Consider the following 19572-nt stretch of genomic DNA (forward strand, 5'->3'; position numbering starts at 1 on the left):
CCCTCGACAGAGCCATGCAAAGGACACTGTTCCTCGCAGATCTCTTGAAAACGCGTCCGAAAGGCAAAAAGGCAATTTGTAAGAGGGCGCAGGGAACATTAGCAGTTAGACTGGAGTCAGAGGACACCTGTAGAGTCATAATCATCTCCTGCTGGGACTTTATAGGCTCTAAACATTCTGGATGAATTCTTTGTTCGCTCTTAACCCCAATGACACTGGAATAGCTTAAATCAATGGCGATTTGGCTGCAGACAATCCTGAGTTACTGGCACATCTGACTGTATTTGTCTGCATTAGGTTTACATTTGATGTTTCCATTGCATGAGCTACAAACCTGTCAAAATATGTAAAAATGGAAATTGTAGAGAATTTCCAGTCAATAACATAAAGTAATCCATAACCTAATGGATGCATTTTTTATATATTTTTCCCCATTTTGGATAGATTTGGGAAAAGTCTGGTTTTTGCTGGTGTCTGTGACCCTGCTGGGACGATTTCCTGTCCTTGTGAGAAGAAATATAGGAAATCATTGTCACAGGTGACCAGAGAATAAAAATAACCAGCAGATATCATGTGACCTAGTCCCTAGTTGACATCATTTCATCACCAGTTGATCCCGACAGTAGATCTATGATTTGTCCGCATCCCTAATTTTGCATCAAAATCAATTTCTCCACATTCACTCCCATCATTCTTAATCACTACAATGTACAAAGTAGCCAGTTCATCAGGTGATGTTTAAAACTGCTTTATTGCATTTTATTGTAAGTAGAGGAAGAGAAAAAAACCCTCCATTCTGACGCGTTTCACATTAAGTAGCCCTGGGAAGCATTTAATTCATGTACAACTATATTAAAATAGAATTGCAGCTATTTTTGTATCCAAGACTTTACAAATGTATTTCCTTCATTTGGTGTATATATCTGTTCCCTTGCCATTGATTCTTTGATTCTGCCCCTGGATGGGGCCAAACACGTCAGCAAGAAGGAACATGGAGTGATTTTCTTGTATGTATTTCCAGAAACATAACAAAAAAGAAGGTTTTAAAAACACTTGATTGGCTCGAGTCAGTGGCATCAGTTTCCAATGCTTCTGAAGCCCAAACCTTGTTGGCTGCATTTACCTGCTTTGAGAGCCATTTACTTTCCTATAGCCTTGTACGGGAAAGAATTACCTTGTGTTAGTATGGTAGAGGGGGTAAGTAGTGTAGGCGGAAGGCCTACATGACTGTGTGCTCAGTGGAGTGAAGCGAGGCCGGGGGTATTCTCTAAGGTGTTGACCCTTGGGTGTTTTGTAGTGTGGGGAGGATTGCAAGGGGCTGATATTGTTCCAGCGACAATGCAGTGTGGCTGGGAGCAATAATGTCAAGTGAATGGTAGTCTCCCGCACCAGGTTGTATAAAGGGTAAGATGGGTGCCTTCTAGGACCTGCAACAAAAAAAGTTTTTTTTGTTTTTTTGGTTTCAACTACTAAGGTAGGGCAAACATCAATGCAAGGGGATGGTGCAGCTACATAGTACATTTTTATAATACCCCCTGTTAGAGCAGAGATGTCACAGGGGGCTGTAAAGTGGGGGGGCTGGCGGTGAGATTCCAGCTTTTTGTTTGTGCACCCTTAAAATGAAATGGAGAGGGGTCCCCTCAGCTCAAGGCTTGACCATTGTACTTGAGTAACTCTTTTTTTGCCTTGCTTTGTATAAGAAACAGCCCGCATTATCCACATACTAGCTGCACATAACTCAGGCCCTGTCGCATTTCATGAGACGAGGATTACTGTCGCAAATCTCCAAACGTGCATTAAAATCCACCGAATCCTCAGACGTCAGCCTTCTCTGATTTCATTCATAAGCTAAACTCAACAAGCCCGTTACAGGAAGATTCCCACTGGGGCACTGGGAGCCTGAACAGATGTGCAGCCGATATATCTGGGGCACTCAGTGACTGAGGTTGGGGGTGGAACCTTTGCTGCAGCTGTGTAGTGATGAAGCTGCGACCCGGGCTGAGCATCCCCATTCTCTCCTGTAGAAAACCCGGTCTGTGACTCCATAAAATGACTCATTCAGTGGCTGGTGTGGGGAATAAATTCTAATGCTGACTTGTAGGTGATTCTCCATTCATATGGAAGAAAAAAAAATGCAGAATGCTTTGTATTCTGTTCTATGACAACAGATTATTATAAGGGTGGTGTAGGCATATGCAAGCATTGGGGTGTGAACCCTAAATAGATAGCATTTAGTTTGCTAGCATTGGATATTAGATATCATTGTTTATTCTTGGTAAAACTTTTTTTTTCAATCTTTGTTGCATTTTAGTGCTGCTGATCTCTTGCAGTAACCTATAACATGCAATTGCTCCTGCACCATTCACATAATTAACCTTCACCAGCATCATGATCAGTGACATCGGCGGGTAATGGCTGAGCTATGGCAGGACTGATTTTAGTCTCTGCCAGGTGACAAGGTGACAGTACAAAAACAAAACACACAAAAAAAAAATAAAATAAAAAGGAAATTTTTGCTGCAAAACACTCCTTCAGTTTAGAGCTGTTGCCTGTAGTACTTACATACTACGTATTTGGTACTTATTAGGTGTCCACAGTGTTCCAAGCTGCACAGACTGTCACGAACAGTGAAAAGGGATACAGCATAGAACTAGGTTCTTTGTCATTTTGCTTTCTCTTTCTATCAGCATGTTTTATGCATTGAAACATGCAAACAGATTGGCTCCTTGTGCAGCTTCTCCCCCAGACCAAGCTTTGCTGTACAGGGACTGCAAGTGTCTCCTACTGGGTCATGATCAGTTATATATTAATTATTTTATAATTTTTTTTTATTATTTAATATTTTACTTTTTACTTTTTTCTGTTTTTATTTTTTTCTTATTTTTTATTTTCCCTATTTTATATTTTTTATTTATATTTATGATATTTATTTTATTTTGTTGCAATATTTGAGTCATTTATGTCTGCATTGAGTGTTCCTTATATTCCCAGCAGGGTTAAATAACTTCCCTGAATTATTTTTATATCTGTGACTAAGTACATGCGTGTGGTTTTTACTTTGTATTGCATTGCCCTTTTTTTTTTGGTTTTTGATTTAGTCATTTGCTTGCTTTAGTTAGGCATTACCATAGAAGAACAATAAATATCTATCAGAGACACACTTTAAAAGTGTTTATTCTGCAGCTGAAGTGTGTTTGGCTGCATTTTATTATGCTGAGACTCAGGAAGGGCCAATCGAAATCCTATAATACAACACAATATGTAGATGCGGGTAAACACATTCAGACGCAATAATAATGCATCATAGAAAGCGATGGAGAAGCATTATGAATGCAGGTGTGTTTATAGAGCTTTCTCATATGCGCCTGGTACAGGAAGGAAACTTATTTTATTTCCGTGTTCCATGGCAGAAGAATAATTCCTTGTCCCAGACCCAGAGTGATGATATCATAGGTGTAATGAGATGATTTGGACCTTCTGCAATGCAGGGTATGCAGCCTATAAGCTGCACAATGCAAATGAAAAAAAAAAAATCTATTAGTGGAGAAAATATAAAAAATACAAAACGTATGACACACCTGTTGCAAAAGTGTGCACACCCCAAAACTAATACTTTTGATTAATTTCCAGCATTCAGTCTTCTTGGGTCCGAGTCCATCAGCATGGCTCATCTTGACCGGGTGATATTTGCCCACTCTTCCATGCTGCAAGGGCTTCTCTTGTGTGCTGCCTTCTTCATATCACCCCACAGTTTTTCTATTGAATTTAGGTCTGGGTTCTGGCTGGGCTATTCCAAAACTTTTATTGTTTCATCTTCTGGTGAAGCCTTTGTTTTGTCATGTTGAAGAGTAAATTTCTTCTGCATCTTCAGCTTTCTATCCAATATCTGAAGGTTTTAGGTCATAAGTGATTGATATATAGAACTGTTCATAATGCTCCCCACCTTGGCCAAAGCCCCAGTTTTAGCTGAAGAAAAAGCAACCCAAAAGCATGATCCTGCCACCACCATGCTTCTTCGGGGTGATGTTCTTTAAGAACATTAGTCTGACAACATTTGACCCTTCAAATGTTTATCTCCCATGGATTTCAATGGGGTCCAACATGTAAAAACAAATCAGTCAAACTTCATAGAACTTTTATCTAATGTAAAGCTCAACTTCATAGAACATTCACCTAATTACTAAGTATGTCCGTTGAACCCTTCAAGAACAGAACCTAGGCACAATATTCCATCTCTTGTAAAATCAAAGATCATTACTGTCCTTGCTCATCATGGGCACCACCATTATCTTCCTCTCCTTCTCTAGTTGTGGGATCTTCAGCAGTCTTGATTGGCCAAGCTGGGACAACACCACTTCTTTGCATGCCCCTGGAGGAGTTTATTAAGTTGCTCCAGTCCCAGAGAAGCCTGAGATACCCAAATCCCAGCATCCTGCGCCGAAGATTCAAACAGATAGATAAGCTTGTTTTATTGCACAAGAGACATCGCCTGTCCCATCCGCAATAAAGATTCTGCCCGCTTGCAAATTTTTATTTGTAGGTTTAGTTCTGCTGTAACGATCTATTACACAACAATTCTGCAGCCTCCGCCATGACTCCGACATCACTTTGGTGATATATGAAAAATTGTTATCGGGTGGAGGATGAAGTAACTCAACAGAATTTTAATTTTTAATGGAACATAGAGTTGGATGTTGTGTCTGCACTCTCCATGCATAGAAATGTCAGCATTTGGATGTCTCCTCATCCAAAGTGACAGCCAAATGTCTCATCAACCCATTCCCACTGTTCAGGATCCGAGGCAGTTTCAGGCTGCCTTGGCACTGAATGGGTTTAATTTTAGGAGGTTGAAGAAGATCAGCAGCGAGTGGTTGAGGGCAGCATATAGCGAGATATTAGCATTAATTATCAGCCACTAAGTAAGTACGGTGTCACAGGCTGCATAATTCTGAGGTTTGAGAAGAGGCATCAAGAGGTAATGGTAACACTTTTCTCATTATGTGAAGCGGCAGCGGCATAAAATGCCTCAACTCCCTCCCTAAAAAAAAGTAATATAAAACATTAGAGGGAGACGGAGAGGATGGAATTCTTCCATAAAGGTAATTTGTGCTGCTAAAATGTTGCAGAGAAGGTGCACCGTGCCCCAGACAAACGCAGAAGACAGGGCTGGTAGACATGATTCGCTCAGACAGTTTTATTTCTATCAACTTGATTAGAACAGTTGGTGGCCCCTGTACCTGAACAATTAGTGGCCTCTCAGTGACTCAAGCAGTCAGTGTCCTCTGTACTCAATCAGTGGCCCTTATACTGAACAGCTGGTGGCCCCTGAACCCAAACAGTCAGTGGCTCCTGTCAGGCAATCAGTAATTTCTGTAGTGGAAAAGTCAGTGGCCCCTGTACCCGAACATTCAGTGGCCCCTGTACTTAAACTGTCAATGGTACTTGTAAAAAACAGTCAGTGGCCTTTATACTGGTACGTTGGTGGAGCTGTACTCAAAACAGTCAGTGGACCCTGTACCGAACAGATGATGGCCCCTGAACTCAAACAGCTGGTGACACCTGTACTTGAGCAACCAGTGGTCTCTGTACTTAGCCAGTGGTCCCTGTAATTAGTAAGTGGCCCCTGTACTGGACAGTCAATGGCCTCTGTACTCAGGGATTCAGTGAGCCAAGTACCCGAAAAGACAATGGCTAATGTATTTTAACAGTCAGTGACCCCTGTATCCAAAAAGTCACTGGCTCCTGTACTCAAGCAGCCCCTTTAACAAACAATCAGTGGCTTCTGTACTTAAGCAGTCACTGGCCCCTGTACTGAACAGTTAGCAGCCTCTGTACTCAAACTGTCAGTGGCCCTTGTAATTGAACAGTCAATCACCAATGTGTTCGAACTGTTGGTGGCTTATCCCAGATAAAACCATATATAAATAGTTACATAATTGATCCAGAGAATGGCAAAAACACCCTTAGAAAGTATGGCGGAAAACAAATGTGGAAAACCTGGACAGAACACCATTCTTTATAACACCTAAACAAGCGAAACCATCCCCCACCTCCTATTCCAACATTAAGAGGAATCCCAGTAAGTTCCACATTTACCACCTATTAAACTACAATCAGTTGTCAATGACTAGAAATGGCAATCTGAGAATTGCCATGCAGCCATTATTGAAATGTAAGTAGGCGGGAAGTGGCTGATGATGCAAAGAAACTGTTGCTTGCAGGTAAAATGTTCTCCTGTAAAAGAATGTCATTTGATTGTAAGAGTAAATAGCCTAGGAGCATCCACGCAGAAGGGAAATTTGAACATTTGATCTTTTTATTTATTTATTACAGACCACATTGGGGTTTACCCAAACATCAAATTTCAGAAACTTTAATTGAACCCTTTGCCAACTGAAACCAAGCATGTTTTCCCATATCTACTAACAATGAGTGATTTACCCTTTTCTTCTTCTTCTTGCAGATCCCACAGATCAGTTATGGCTCCACTGCCCCCGAGTTGAGCGATGACCGTCGATATGATTTCTTCTCCAGAGTGGTCCCACCGGACTCCTTCCAGGCCCAGGCTATGGTGGACATCGTGAAGGCCATGGGATGGAACTACGTCTCCACCCTAGCATCAGAGGGAAGCTACGGAGAGAAGGGAGTTGAGTCCTTCATGCAAATCTCCCGGGAAGAAGGTAGGTGCAGAGCAGATTCTGGACTTGTAAATGTAGTGTACCTTGAATGCAGATGTATATCCTCCAGGTCAGATGTGTTCCGTTTTAGAAAGCCAAAGTTACCATTTATTGGGCACACTGGTACTCGGAGATCTCTTACTTGCCTGGACGATGCCATGTTCTGCTGTACTGCAAATATAGGATAGGGGTATCCCATTCCTGTGATTGCAGTACAGTAGTACATGGCAAGCAATGGTGCCCATGTCTTCCCTTCACTTTGCCAACAGCAGACAATGGGTATAGGAAAGACTTCAACAGGATCAAAGAACTTTTTTGTGCATTGGTTTACTGGTCCATGTTCATGGTGAATCTCTTCAATGGGGACAGAGGCCACAATTAACCAGGCTATTTTGTGCAGTTTGGGTCCAATCATTCAGCTTCCTGTTCACTTTTTGTTCTAAGGACATAACAGGAAGTGAAAGGAAAGCAAAATTAAATCCCCTTCTAAGGGTTTCCTCCTTCCCTCAACTCTTGTTCCTAGGTGAAATGTAAGATTTTGGAGTTCATATCACATTTTTCACCAAGGCACACAGAGGGGGACCTTTTATTTATTGACACAAAATAATGATCATCCAAAGCATGGGTGGGGGGACCCTGTGCACAGTGCAGTACAGGCTGGTAATGGGCCCTGGGCCCCAGATCATTTAACATGGATCTAGCATCAGATATGTTTCTCATTGTAATTGTTCATGCTAAGAAATGTCTATTACCCGTGCCCTGCTTTTTTATTTAATTTTCTCCCAGCCTCTCCTTTTTGGACTGGATGTTAAGTCCTGTGGATCCTGGTGCCTGTGCAGTAGTGGCTCTGTTCACCAATTTGTGACTCAGTTCAGCCCCTTTCTACAGTTCTCACTTTGTCTTTTTTTTCTGAAAAGCCATAATTATTCTCTTTTTCTTTTTGCTCCGTAATGAAAGTCTAGATACAAATAAAATCACCCACAATGATGTAAGCCTTTTTACTTTCCAGTCACAGGCAGAGGGAATAACATGACCCTACGGGTATTAGAACTGCAGCAAAGATGTATCCGGTCACCTATCCTGACAGATAAAGCTATGCTGTGTGATAGAGCTGTGTTAACTTGAGGACTGGTTGAACAGTAATACAAATACTTTGGCAGATACCACTGCTACAGTGTATGCATTTTTCTGTGTATTTAGCAGCTTGCCTGGAGTTCAACTTTAAATATGGCTGATATGGGATATCATTTATGAATAGTATTTGCTTTCTAACTGATGCTTTAAGCTAAGCACACCTTTAAGAATCAGAGGCCTAAAGCCATGGCGGTATGTCTTAGTTTCAGCACTCTGGATCCATTGCCTGTACAGCTGGAGAAAACACGGCATGTTTAATGATTTTGTCTGCATGGCCTTCTTCTTGCATCTCCACCATCTGACCGTCTTTCTCCTCTCTCTCTCGTTAATAATGTAACAGTCCTGTGCTTTCTGCCCGGAGCAAAGCTGTGGATGAGCCTCTGGTTGCTCAGACTTCAAACAGCCAGACACCCACCTTCAATCCGGCATTTCAGACAGGAGGACTGGGATATGGCCGGGCTTGTTGGGAGAGAGAGAGAGAAGGCAAGCTCCAACCTTAGTCTTGTCTTGCCTGTATTGATTCTATGACTGAGGATAAGAGACCATATCAAGCCCGACTGAGCTTTACCTTTTAGTAGTGCTGCAGGGCCCCAGAACACTCATCTGCGCTGGAGAGACGCCACTCTGGCCAATTATAAAGTCGGATTTGTAGGGGGATGCAAGAAAGAGCTGGGAAAAACGATGGCCCAGGGTCTGTATGAGGGATGGAATTCTGCAAAGGAACTTGAAGGATGATTTTTAAAGAACTGCGGAACGCAGCGAAGGGTTCAGCAATGTGGGGGGTCGTTAGTCTTTCAGGTTTCTATGCATTATGGCCATGGTGATAAAGCAAAATTATATACAAAATAAATACAATAAAAAGCATCCTAGGAAAAATGAATGCTTGCCAGTCCAATGGGCAATGACAGCACCCAATAGACTTCTGGGTGTGTCAGATATCTACCGGTTGCTAACTCTTTGCTACCTCCAACATATATATATATATATATATATATATATATATATACTTTACATTCCCCTAATACAAATTGTTATTTATAAACACTCCCTTTCATCTTTAGACAATTTCATAGCCACTGTTGTATGTTGAATGTGCAGGACAACAGGTGTCCATTGAAACCAGCAACTGTTGACATCATATGACACACTGATTGCTTTACCAGACATCACTGATATCTATATGACCAGCACCACAGAAAATGGCTGAGCTGCATCAACTCTATAAAGCTCTACCTTGACTGAAATGGTTTGCACAAATATCCTAAATTCAAAGTTGTGCCATTTGCAAAATGCACCATTAAATTAGCCAAGTGCAAATAGGAATTTACCTGAAAAAAACTCATCTGGCACCTACAAATTATAGCCTCTCAAAATGAACCTACACCTAGAATTGACATGCCCAGTGGTATAATAAAGGCTAATGTGGTCCTCGGCAATAAGGGATACTTAGAACTGGCAGTTGGTGGCCTTTGCTGTCTAGTGGTCACTATTGTGGCTTAAAGCGGGGACACTCTGTGGCGCTCATTACCCACCTGTTTAGGCAACCCCAATTTCCACCCAAAGTCTAATCAACAGGTTTTTTGCCTCCCCCTTTTGTGGAAAGTACAGTACTCAATTCTAGATCAGAATTGTAAATCTTCTCTGCTGCACATTGTGGTTCCTCCATCAACTTGTAAGTGACTACAGAACATAAGAGCTGACAGGATGGACTACAGCCTGCAGTGGAAGTAATATGTATTCAATTAACCCAAACTGTAGTAAGAAAAGTCAGGGAGAAGCAAAGTGGCAGTAAAGTAAAGATAAATCTATAGCCTGCTGCTTTACAGGATGCTCTTTGAGTTCTAAGGACCCTGTGGAAAAAAGTCCCAAGAAGGTTTGGCAGAAGAGACATGCAAACTCTCATGCACAGGAGTTACATCATCAGTGGCCACCCAATGGACAATGAGGAGCACGATGGACCTGGAAGAATCAATTCTAAAGATAGTGGCTTGAAAGGACCTGTTATTGCTGCAGGAAACTAAAAAATGGAAGGTGTGTGCCAAATCTGCAAGTACGTTGTGCATAGTAGCCATTTAAAGCAAAAGCTCTCCATTCACCATCCTCTTTAGTTCCACTTTAAGGAGAGGGATGTAAGCTGCCTGTGGCTTATTTTTATCTCTTGGAATTGACCTTTAATCCATTGCTCACATTGTCATTCTCTCTGAATCTTCCCAATCCTGTAACTACCTACTGTCAACTCACAGTTATGGATTGCCAGTCACAGGTGGAACAAAGTAAACAGATGAAACTGTTGAAGGTGAATGACCTGGACTTTAATAGGATTTAATAACCATAAGAATATTTTTGGGAAATCATCAGAACATCTGTCTGATCGAATGTTTATAAAGGTAATAAGGTAAATTAGGAAGATTAAGAAAGTCATTCTTTCTTACCATGTTCCCACAATATACGATTCCTAAGATTTAGAAAGTGGCAGTGGCATGCTGCCCCTCCAGGGCCACGCCATTTTTCACCTGTACTATGTCCTTCTTGGCAGGTCCCAGAGGAGCTATAATAGAAAGTCCCATTTACAATCCATCATCCGAGAGCTTGTTAGCGGTTATTATTCATCAATCGAGAGAACATTAGTTTATGGCCCTTCAGAGCTCAGGCTGCTGACCTTGTGGGTAGTAAAACTGTTCAAATGACACTTGTAAGTTTGATGGTCTCATTGTTCTCTCTCCGTTAGGGGCCAGTCAGAGCTGCAGGGACTCCATCACCATCCATTGTGTGGACAGCTGCTGGCTGATTTCCCGATTAACCTTACTTTACAGGCAGATCACTTGGAGAAGGACTCGTTTTATCGTTTTTGCTTTCACTGTTCACCCCCAGTCCCCCTGTGTGGGCTCACGTCATGCTCCGGCATTACTTAGCTGCAATTCCATGACATGAAGCAGTTATGGACCTACTGAATAATGCAGTGCCAAAAGCTGCAAGAGGCATGGAGTCGGGTTGCATTGTGTGCTGATTACAGCAGTTAGAACAATGAGAAGTAACTTTTTTAATAATATTCTAAAAAAAACACCTGTCCTGTGATAGGTAAACTTATCAGTATACACCTGTATGGAAGTTTTTTTTATCACTTTATTCGGATCTGTTACATGTCCTTTAGTGATGTAGCAGATGGAACCATAGCAAATCAGGAGAGTATACATTGGGCACACCCAGAAGTATGTAGGATGCAGAAGATTCTTCATTGGCATCTCAATAGTAGTAGCGATGGGGAAATTGGGAATTTCATTTTCACAAAATGCTTGGAAAAATTGCAAAAAAATTTGTTAAAATACAGTCTCTGAATATGGTATTATCATCAATCAAGCTCACCACCCATTCATTTTTTTTAGTACGAATATGGTAATATATTGAAGTCAATTTACCAAAGAACTTTAGGCTGCTTGGTTAGCAAATTAGATTATCTCCATGCAAAGTGAATGTGATGAAAATGCACAGAATCTCCTAATCACGTACAAGAAAAAGTAAAACAATGTGCACGATTGGATGGCTGAAATCAACAATGCTTTACCTCCTTCCTCTGCAGAGTAATAAATCATTTAGCTAAGTGAAAAGCCTAAACACCTGAAGTAAATTATTCCCATTGTGATCTGGTGAATCAGAACAGTGAAGAATGATTGCTCTGTAGCCTCTATGTGTCACCTATACAAATATCATAGTAAGTGAGTGATTAGCCCTCTTGCCTGCTTGGTAGTGGATTTGATTTCAAACAAACGTAGAATCTGCATGGAGTTTGCAGCATTATAATATATCTCTCTCAATGGGAATTATGTTTTACAGCTCTCCACGACTGGAGAAGATAGACTATCATAGGTGAACTTGGTCAATCCAGCAAACATGTAATGGATCTGGTCCAGGACTAAAAACATTTGCCAAAGAAATCCATTCAAGGTTTGCTGAATCACCAATATTCTCCCATGATAATTTATTTTTCCAGTCTTGGAGAGCTTTATTAAATCAGGCCCAACAAATAAATAAATAGCAGTCTGGTAGATTAATTAATTTTCAGCCAAATTGGACCAATTGCGGGTTGATTTGACTATAGCAGGGTCATTGGATTATCAGCTCCTTTACCAGAATTTAAATGTCTGAATATTCTCAGCAGAGCTTCCAGAGAAATAATTCAATGCGATGCAAATGAGCAAAGTGAAGAGATTGCTTTTAGCAATATTACATGAGAACGTTTGTTGACAGCATCTTTAGAAAAAAGCGAGAGGAAGACTCTGTCTGCACAGCGTGGTGCTGAAATAAAATTTTATTCTGCTAGCATAAAATAGAAGAGGTTCCGGTGCTGGTTATTTAGGACGAGAGAAAGACTAAAGATATCGGGTTTTAGAGTGCAATGAGCATTTATCCCAGATGAGCCTCCAAGTTCTGAGCTGTCAATGTCAATACATTCTGTCAGACGCAGGAATCGGTCCAAGATTCCAAACCCAGAGAATGACCAGGAGAAGCTCCAAAACTGGAGGGTAGTATATGACATTGCAAGGTAAGTCTGCCATATTATGCAATATGTTCTACATACTTACAGATTATGGCTCAAAGTCCTAAGGGCCCCAAAGCTTCCATGTTGATTGGCAGTTTAATTCTGCTTTAAATTAAAAAATAATGAAAATGTCATGGCTTATATCTGTGCATTATTGAAGGTTGCTTGTACTGGAATCTGTAAGAGCAAAAAAGTCAAAGTAGATTTAAAGCTCATTTCAAAACTCGATTACAATTGTTTGAACATGCAGCTTTCATTAAAATAATCCCTGGTTATCCTATAATAGGCAATAATGTGCAGCTAGTGCCAGCCAAGTGCATGTGAACAAGAAGTGGCTATGAGAAGATGCAACACTCAGTTGCAGACACTGATGTTTCTTTAGTGTTTATGAGTGGCATCTTATAGAAATTTATTGATGCACCAACCACTTTCCCTTTCCTAATTGCTCTACATTGATATTCATCAGTGCAGACTTTTTTTAATATTGTCTGCCCTATTTGCTACTTTGAGTTTTCTCAAGCACACATTTTATTTGAACCCTGAGGAAGGAACATTTTTCTGTTCCCCGAAACATGTTGGTGTTGCATTCTATCATCATGTTAGCAGACCTCCAATTAGAAATACCCTATTAGGTAAGACCAGCACTACTGTGCCCATTAAAACAGTTTCCATACACGATTACTAATCATTATTGATGGGTGCAATGACCACAATTTTCAGAAAAACTGCACTCTGAGTCTTGTGAACAGTCTTGCCTAGATAAATGCATTGACAAGTCTTCTTCAAAAATCTGAAGCTAAGTTCGAGTTCGCTTCAACTTTTTTTTTTTTTGTTCTTAGTATAAGCAAAAGCAGATATGTTTTTATTCCCCGGTGTCAGGAATACAGAAAATGTTTGAAGACTTCAGTTCACATCCACCTTGCTTTTATGTGTTTTAATCCTTCTTACATAAAAGTCAAAAGAATTGTTTCAAACGCATCCTGCTCCTCCTAGACGAAACTTGGTGCGATCCATTGTGCATAGCAATGGGAATTTCCAACCCTTGTAAAGCATAAAGGCTGTGTATATCGACAAAAGTTTTTCTTTTTTGGAGTTTAGATGATTACAGCCCCCCACCCCCGATATATTTTAATCATGGTGTGCCTAAACTGGCAAGATTCACCCTCTCTTTTTGACTTTTCTAAAGCAAAGGGTTATGGTAATCCAAAATGTTAAGGATGTCACCAAAACTGGAGGTGGAAATCTTCTATTGAGGAGACCTGATTTGGTAACAACTGGCTAATATTTGCCTCTATTTCTTGTTTCATCTCTTGGACAGGAAGCAAAAGAAAGAAATGGTCCCAATAGTCCCAATTGGAAAAGAAAGACATAATTGTCCCAATTGGAAAAAATCAAAAAAAGTTTTTTGCTATAGAAAAACTTCAAATATCTTATAGACATTCTGAACACACCCTGGTGCCATGACTTATGTAGTTTTAAAGCTCTACCTTTACTTACCAATCCCAATTTTTTTTCCCCAAATCCATAAATAAAACAGACCACATCATTGTTTGGATTGAATGGACTTAACTCCAGTTTATTAATACTTTTACCCTTCTAATATCTTAACAAAACCATCTACAACATAACTTAAATAACATACCCAACAATCCCTTAATTTTTCCCTAATTGCAGATCCTCGAAGGTATGCCACCCCACTACCATCTTACCAGGGGTCTGCCTTGTCATCCATTGCTCCCAGACAATCAGCACCACCTCAGGAATGCTCTACTATTGGCACAGCCTGTCCACCACCAAAATATTAGACCAACAATAACTTGATGTATCAATTGAGAGTCCCCTTAACATGGGGCCTGCTTATTTTATCCATACTTTCATTACCTCCCATCACCTTCATGGACCTGAACCACCAAACACCGAAACTCTCCCCAAAATCAGGCCAAGCGTGTGGAAAACCCCACCACTCACTTCCTCTTACCTTTTCCCTGACCCAATTACCTTCCTACATTCTTTAACCCCACCTCCTTTTTCCCCTGCTCCAGGTCTCTCTTTGCCAATTGGGTTTTCAGGATGAGAGAGGGAACTATGTAGGCTGATTAGAGGTCAACCACAGCAGCTAATTTAACCTATTGCCTATCTATATATTTGTACTTAATCCTCACCTCTCCTCCAACAGCCAAAGTAGCAAGTGGGGGTACATGTAGCACCCAGGGATTAGGCTTTAAATACAACACTTTTTGTAATTTACCCAAACCTTTATAGTTAGAAGGACCAAATAAATTGCTTATCCACCTCCCTCCTCTTCCCACTGCACAGCATAATGGACAAGGAAGACATACACAATCCTATTCAAAAATTCAGTGCAAAGATCACTGGTGTGCAGTAACACATGACAGTAAATCAGATTTGGGCTCTTTATGTCTTTGATTTGGCAAACAAATCATTTGAGACTGGAGTTATGGTTCTTGCACACCATTGCACCTTTCCACTTCCTTATTAATAAAGTCCAATAGTTTCTACGTTAACAAGTGGAAGCTTTCTGCAACATCTGCAACTCATCCCTGGGGAATCAAAACCCTGAGAATTTTATCTGCAGTAACAATTCATCTTACAAAAAAAAAGAGGTTTGTTCTGTGGAAATGTCAATGTTCTTATCAATTATTTATCTCTGCTTGTTTCTTTTTGCGTGCCTGAAGCTGTGTACTGTGTACTGTGTGTTTTTTAATCTACCTCATCATAACGCAATGACCCCCCACCCTCCATCATGATCATCCATTCAGGGGACAAGTTGGTTTAACACGATCATGTGTTCATTCTTGGAGGAATAATAAAACGCGTGCAATGAAAGCTTGAGTATAGGATGCATTTAAAAAGAGAATACCAATTGTTATATCTTCTCCAACCTCAAAAAACAATGTTCTTGTTGGATTGTTTTTTTTAGCTTGTGTTATATCTGCCAGATTGGATGTCTTTCAGCATTCTTTACAGCAGTTTTGAATTAGGAGAATAACTGCAGCTTTCATTAAAACAGTACCTAATGGCCCATAACATGCAGAGAGCAGTGACTCTTGGTGACCAATATAAAAGTTCCTTGTAATTTGTTTGGCTTTAGGATCAGAACTGTTTGGGTGATGTTGGTTCCTGTTCCATTTTCTGGGTTTCTAGACACTCAGTCTGGGAACGCCAAATAAAATAATAATGCTCCTATCTGCTCACGAAGCAGAAAGATCTGCAATTGTACAATATCTCTGCTTTCTGTCTCTTCTCAATTCTTGGAAGTTCTTGGATGTTTGCTGACTGTGAGTGCAGATAAAGCAACAGATAGACTTCTCTGCCCTGTCCTGGTACTGGAAAAAATACACATAAATGTGTTATTGTAAAAAAAGTGAATATTGCTACTAAACTACTTAAGTTTTTACCACCAATTTAATTATCTGCCATTGGAGCTATTCCTAGCAAAATGCTACAATAATTTCCCTTATGTAGCATTTCTGATGTGTAACTGATGGGTTATCCCCTAAAATTGACCTTTACAGTTAGTACCCGGGTTACATAGGAGATAGGGACTATAGTTGTCCTTAAGTTGAATTTGTATGTAAGTCCGAACAGGTACATTATTTTATTAAATGCAATTAGGACAGATGTTTGTCTCAATATATCATTAGGCAGCATGGTGTCAGTTACTGTATAAAATCCTCACTGTGAGTTATTCACAAACAAAGCAAAAAAAAAACTTTATGAAGCCTAGACATTCATTAACTTCTGGAGCCAGCTGTGCTTTGATATGCAAAAAGAAACAACTGCAGAGTTTGTCTTGCTCATTAAAGAGTTACAAGAGCTTGCAGAAGATCTCAGTCTCAGCTGTGTTTAGCAAAAGATTTCCTCTGCAAGTCATGCAAACCGCCCCCTCCAAGCCTTCATGCTGTACAGGAGGGAACAGGAAAGTCCATTTGTATCTAAGAGTAGTCCATATGTCACATGTCCTTAACCCGGGGTCTCCTTGTATTTCATTTTACCATTAAAAATTTGTCCCCAAACTTTGCTCCATTGACTTTTCTGACTTGAGGCTGAGGTGACGTCATTGGTCTGCTGAAGGTAGAAGGAAGCAATATTGTAACATGGTAGTCCTATCTGTCCCAGGCATGCTTATGGTGGTGATTATAAAGGGTTTCCACCTTCTGTAGCCTGTACATTTGCTCTGCCTTTTATGAGGGGTACCTAAAGAAGCCAGTATGAAGGACTTCCATTACCCCTTGGCTGAGTTCATTGGTATGTACACAAGCTGTGCTTCGTATGAGGGGCTCCCACTATACTTGTGAAGAGTTCATAGGTTTTTATATCTGCCCTGCCTATTATGCTTATCCTAATTCACTTGGTGTGCCCACACACCATTTCTTTCTCGAGTTTCTGGTTACATATACTTATTGTGTCAATTATGAGGTTCTCTTTTGCACTTGTGGCACTATGTTGCAGTGCTGAATATGAAGGTTGTTTGTGTGAGGTTATTACCATCATGGCACTAAACGCATGGCCTGTAACCTGCTGCCCTCATTATGAGAGGTTCCTATTATTGCTACAATGTGTTCCTAGGTCTTTTCAACCACTGTGCCCACTATGGGTGCTCCTACCATCGCTGCACAGAGTTCCTGGCTCAGGTGGGAGGTAACACCCAAAATTCCAGCTTAGACAGGAACACAATTGAGAATTATGACAGTGAGATTTAGCTGTTGGAGTGTGCAAGAAATCATTCAGTAACTGATACAGCTCAACAGCTTCTACATAGAACTAAATATTTATTGATAGAAAGACCCTTTAATGATAGATAGCAAAGTCACCTCTCTATCTTTTACCTGTGCAGATATGGGAAACTTACAATATAAAATTGCTAATGCTGTTGGCATTTCTCTCACCAGAAGTCATTTTAATTTCAGGTTTTGTAGTTCTTTACGAATGTTTATCTTTTCTTTCATCAGTGTGAAATGGCGTAAATTGGTGCACATTTATGGCGTCCCTATTTTATGATATGCTATCTGTGAAATGGCATTTTACGCTGTTTAACCAGCCGATAAACAGACATTACAGCGCCTGCCTGATATAGACGGAGAGATGCATTTCTTTATACGCTGTTCTTCTCTTTTTTTTTTTACTTTTGACACACTGAAAGATCCTTAGATGACTCTTCTTGGGAAAGGTCTTTAAATACCTGCTGGGCGCTGTGAATTGTGGAAATTATGTCAACAAGAAAAAGTCCAGTGAGTTGTAGAATATTTTGAGTGATTTCAAGAAAGGGATGCTGAGATTCCAAATGAAACGGAGTCTTGTAGCTAAGAGATTATTTCTTTGTATTGGACACGCTGGGGAGTCTGATGAGAATGCAAAGTTTTGGGTATGGAGTGCAGGGAAAATGTGATATATCTGCAAAAAAGGGAAAACATAATATAAATACAAAGGGGAGATTTTTTTAAAGCAGCAAATGATTGGTTGTGTAGATTCCCCCCCTTGCTTTTTGGTAAATTGGCACTTAGGAATTTACTTGTGAGTTGTAAATGTGCTGCTGACTCCTCCAGCCCCATAGCAGGCCCCAAGCATTTCTTCATTAGAGTACAATGCCTTTGGTGCCCAAAGCACATCTCTACTCGAATCACCGCTTTCCAAAGATGTTTTTCTTGTATTGATCCCACACTGGCTTTGAAGTTAAGGACACAAATAAGGGCATAAATACGCTTACACTGTATCGCCAGTGGTTTGTGGACACCTGACCACACTATATGCAGATTGCATAGCAGGGAAAATCACTGACCAAAAAGCCTTATCCATAGGGTGGTGCTTGCAGACCAACATTCCTTCATGCCATGGAGACTGTCCCAATTCTCCATGTGTCTGCAAATTCCCGAAAAGCCAGCTACACACTGATGATCTCAGCTTGACAAAACTTTAATATTGCAGACAATACACACTCAAAAAACCTGTCTTTGGCCTCCCCACGTCAGAGAAGGTTCAAAACTATGGTTGTGTATTATGGATGTGGATCTGTGATGAATAAATGACCATGTTGGACATCACATTTCCAAATAATGGGTAATAATATAAAGTTGTGCAGACATCTTTCCTCCCCACCAAGCTGATTACACCATGTCTTTATGGAGCTGCCTTTTTTCACAGGGGCTCAGTAATGGTGGGACAGAAAACGGCCATTACCAAACTGACCATAAGGATGGAAGAACCAAATTTTCAAAAAAGTTTTGTTTGCTAAAGGTACCCAGCACTTGAACTCAACCATTTGGTCACATAATTTAAGTAATATGATGTAGATACATTTCACTGAAAAATCTGTGGGCAATAACAAGTTTAAGAACAGCTCTGGAGTGTTTGATTTAGCATTAAATGGCGTAACCCTTGCTGTTGTTGTTGTAGTTTCCATGACTTTAAGAAGAAGATACATTAATTTTTGATTATTTCATTGCAGGATTCCCACCTCTGCTAACCATCCAGCTCTGAGTATAAACAGCACATACTAGGAGAGCGGGTCAGAGGATGGAGGCCGTGCATTCACTCCATTTAATTGCTTTGAGAGAATCCCCCGGAGGTCTATGGCTCCGTTTCACGCCTGGCTGGCCCTCTGACAGCTCTTCTTTCACCTGCTTGATTAGGTTTTGCTGCTCCTTTTTTCCTGCTCCACAAAAAAAAGGCTGTGTGAGGCGGATGCGGGAAAAAGAGAGATATGATACTGAAATAACATGTAAACTAGCCGGTATCAAAGTGCACCTGTCAAGCAGACGTGTCAAGAACATTTTGAAGAGGGTTAATGAAGGGCCTGAAGAGGGCTCAGTCATTTCAGTGGCCATATTGAGCCCAAGAGGGCCTGTTTGCAATGATGATATTACTTTGTGCAGTTCCGGGGACTCATTGAGTTATGTGTTAGAAAAGTCAGAGCAACTGGTGAGGATAAAAATTGCACTAAAAAAAGAAATTTACGGAATAGAAATCTAAATCATCAAAGAGACACAGAAAACATAGAGATAAACAAAGATAATGATTAATGGGAAAATCCATTCATTATGGGCTTGGTAAATATTTCCGGCTCTCAGTGTTCGCTGTGTACATTGCCAGCTACTTAGTTGGCAATAAATACATTTCTGTGGGCCTATTGTTAAGGTACAAAGTGGCCAAGATTGCCATTGGCTGATTCTTGTCAGGAATGGAAGAGCTCCAGGCAACCGCCAG

At 40.5% G+C, this 19572-nt stretch overlaps 1 protein-coding gene across 1 annotated transcript in view; it reads left to right on the forward strand.

Moving 5' to 3' along the window:
• GRM7 (glutamate metabotropic receptor 7) overlaps positions 1-19572 on the forward strand; it is a 244462-nt gene that overhangs the window by 84955 nt on the left and 139935 nt on the right. Inside the window, 1 exon segment of the mRNA XM_072420457.1 lies at positions 6464-6680. Within this exon segment, the coding sequence (XP_072276558.1) occupies positions 6464-6680 (217 nt within the window).

Source organism: Pyxicephalus adspersus, chromosome 8, assembly GCF_032062135.1.
Source record: "Pyxicephalus adspersus chromosome 8, UCB_Pads_2.0, whole genome shotgun sequence".
NCBI classification, from domain to species: Eukaryota; Metazoa; Chordata; class Amphibia; order Anura; family Pyxicephalidae; genus Pyxicephalus; species Pyxicephalus adspersus.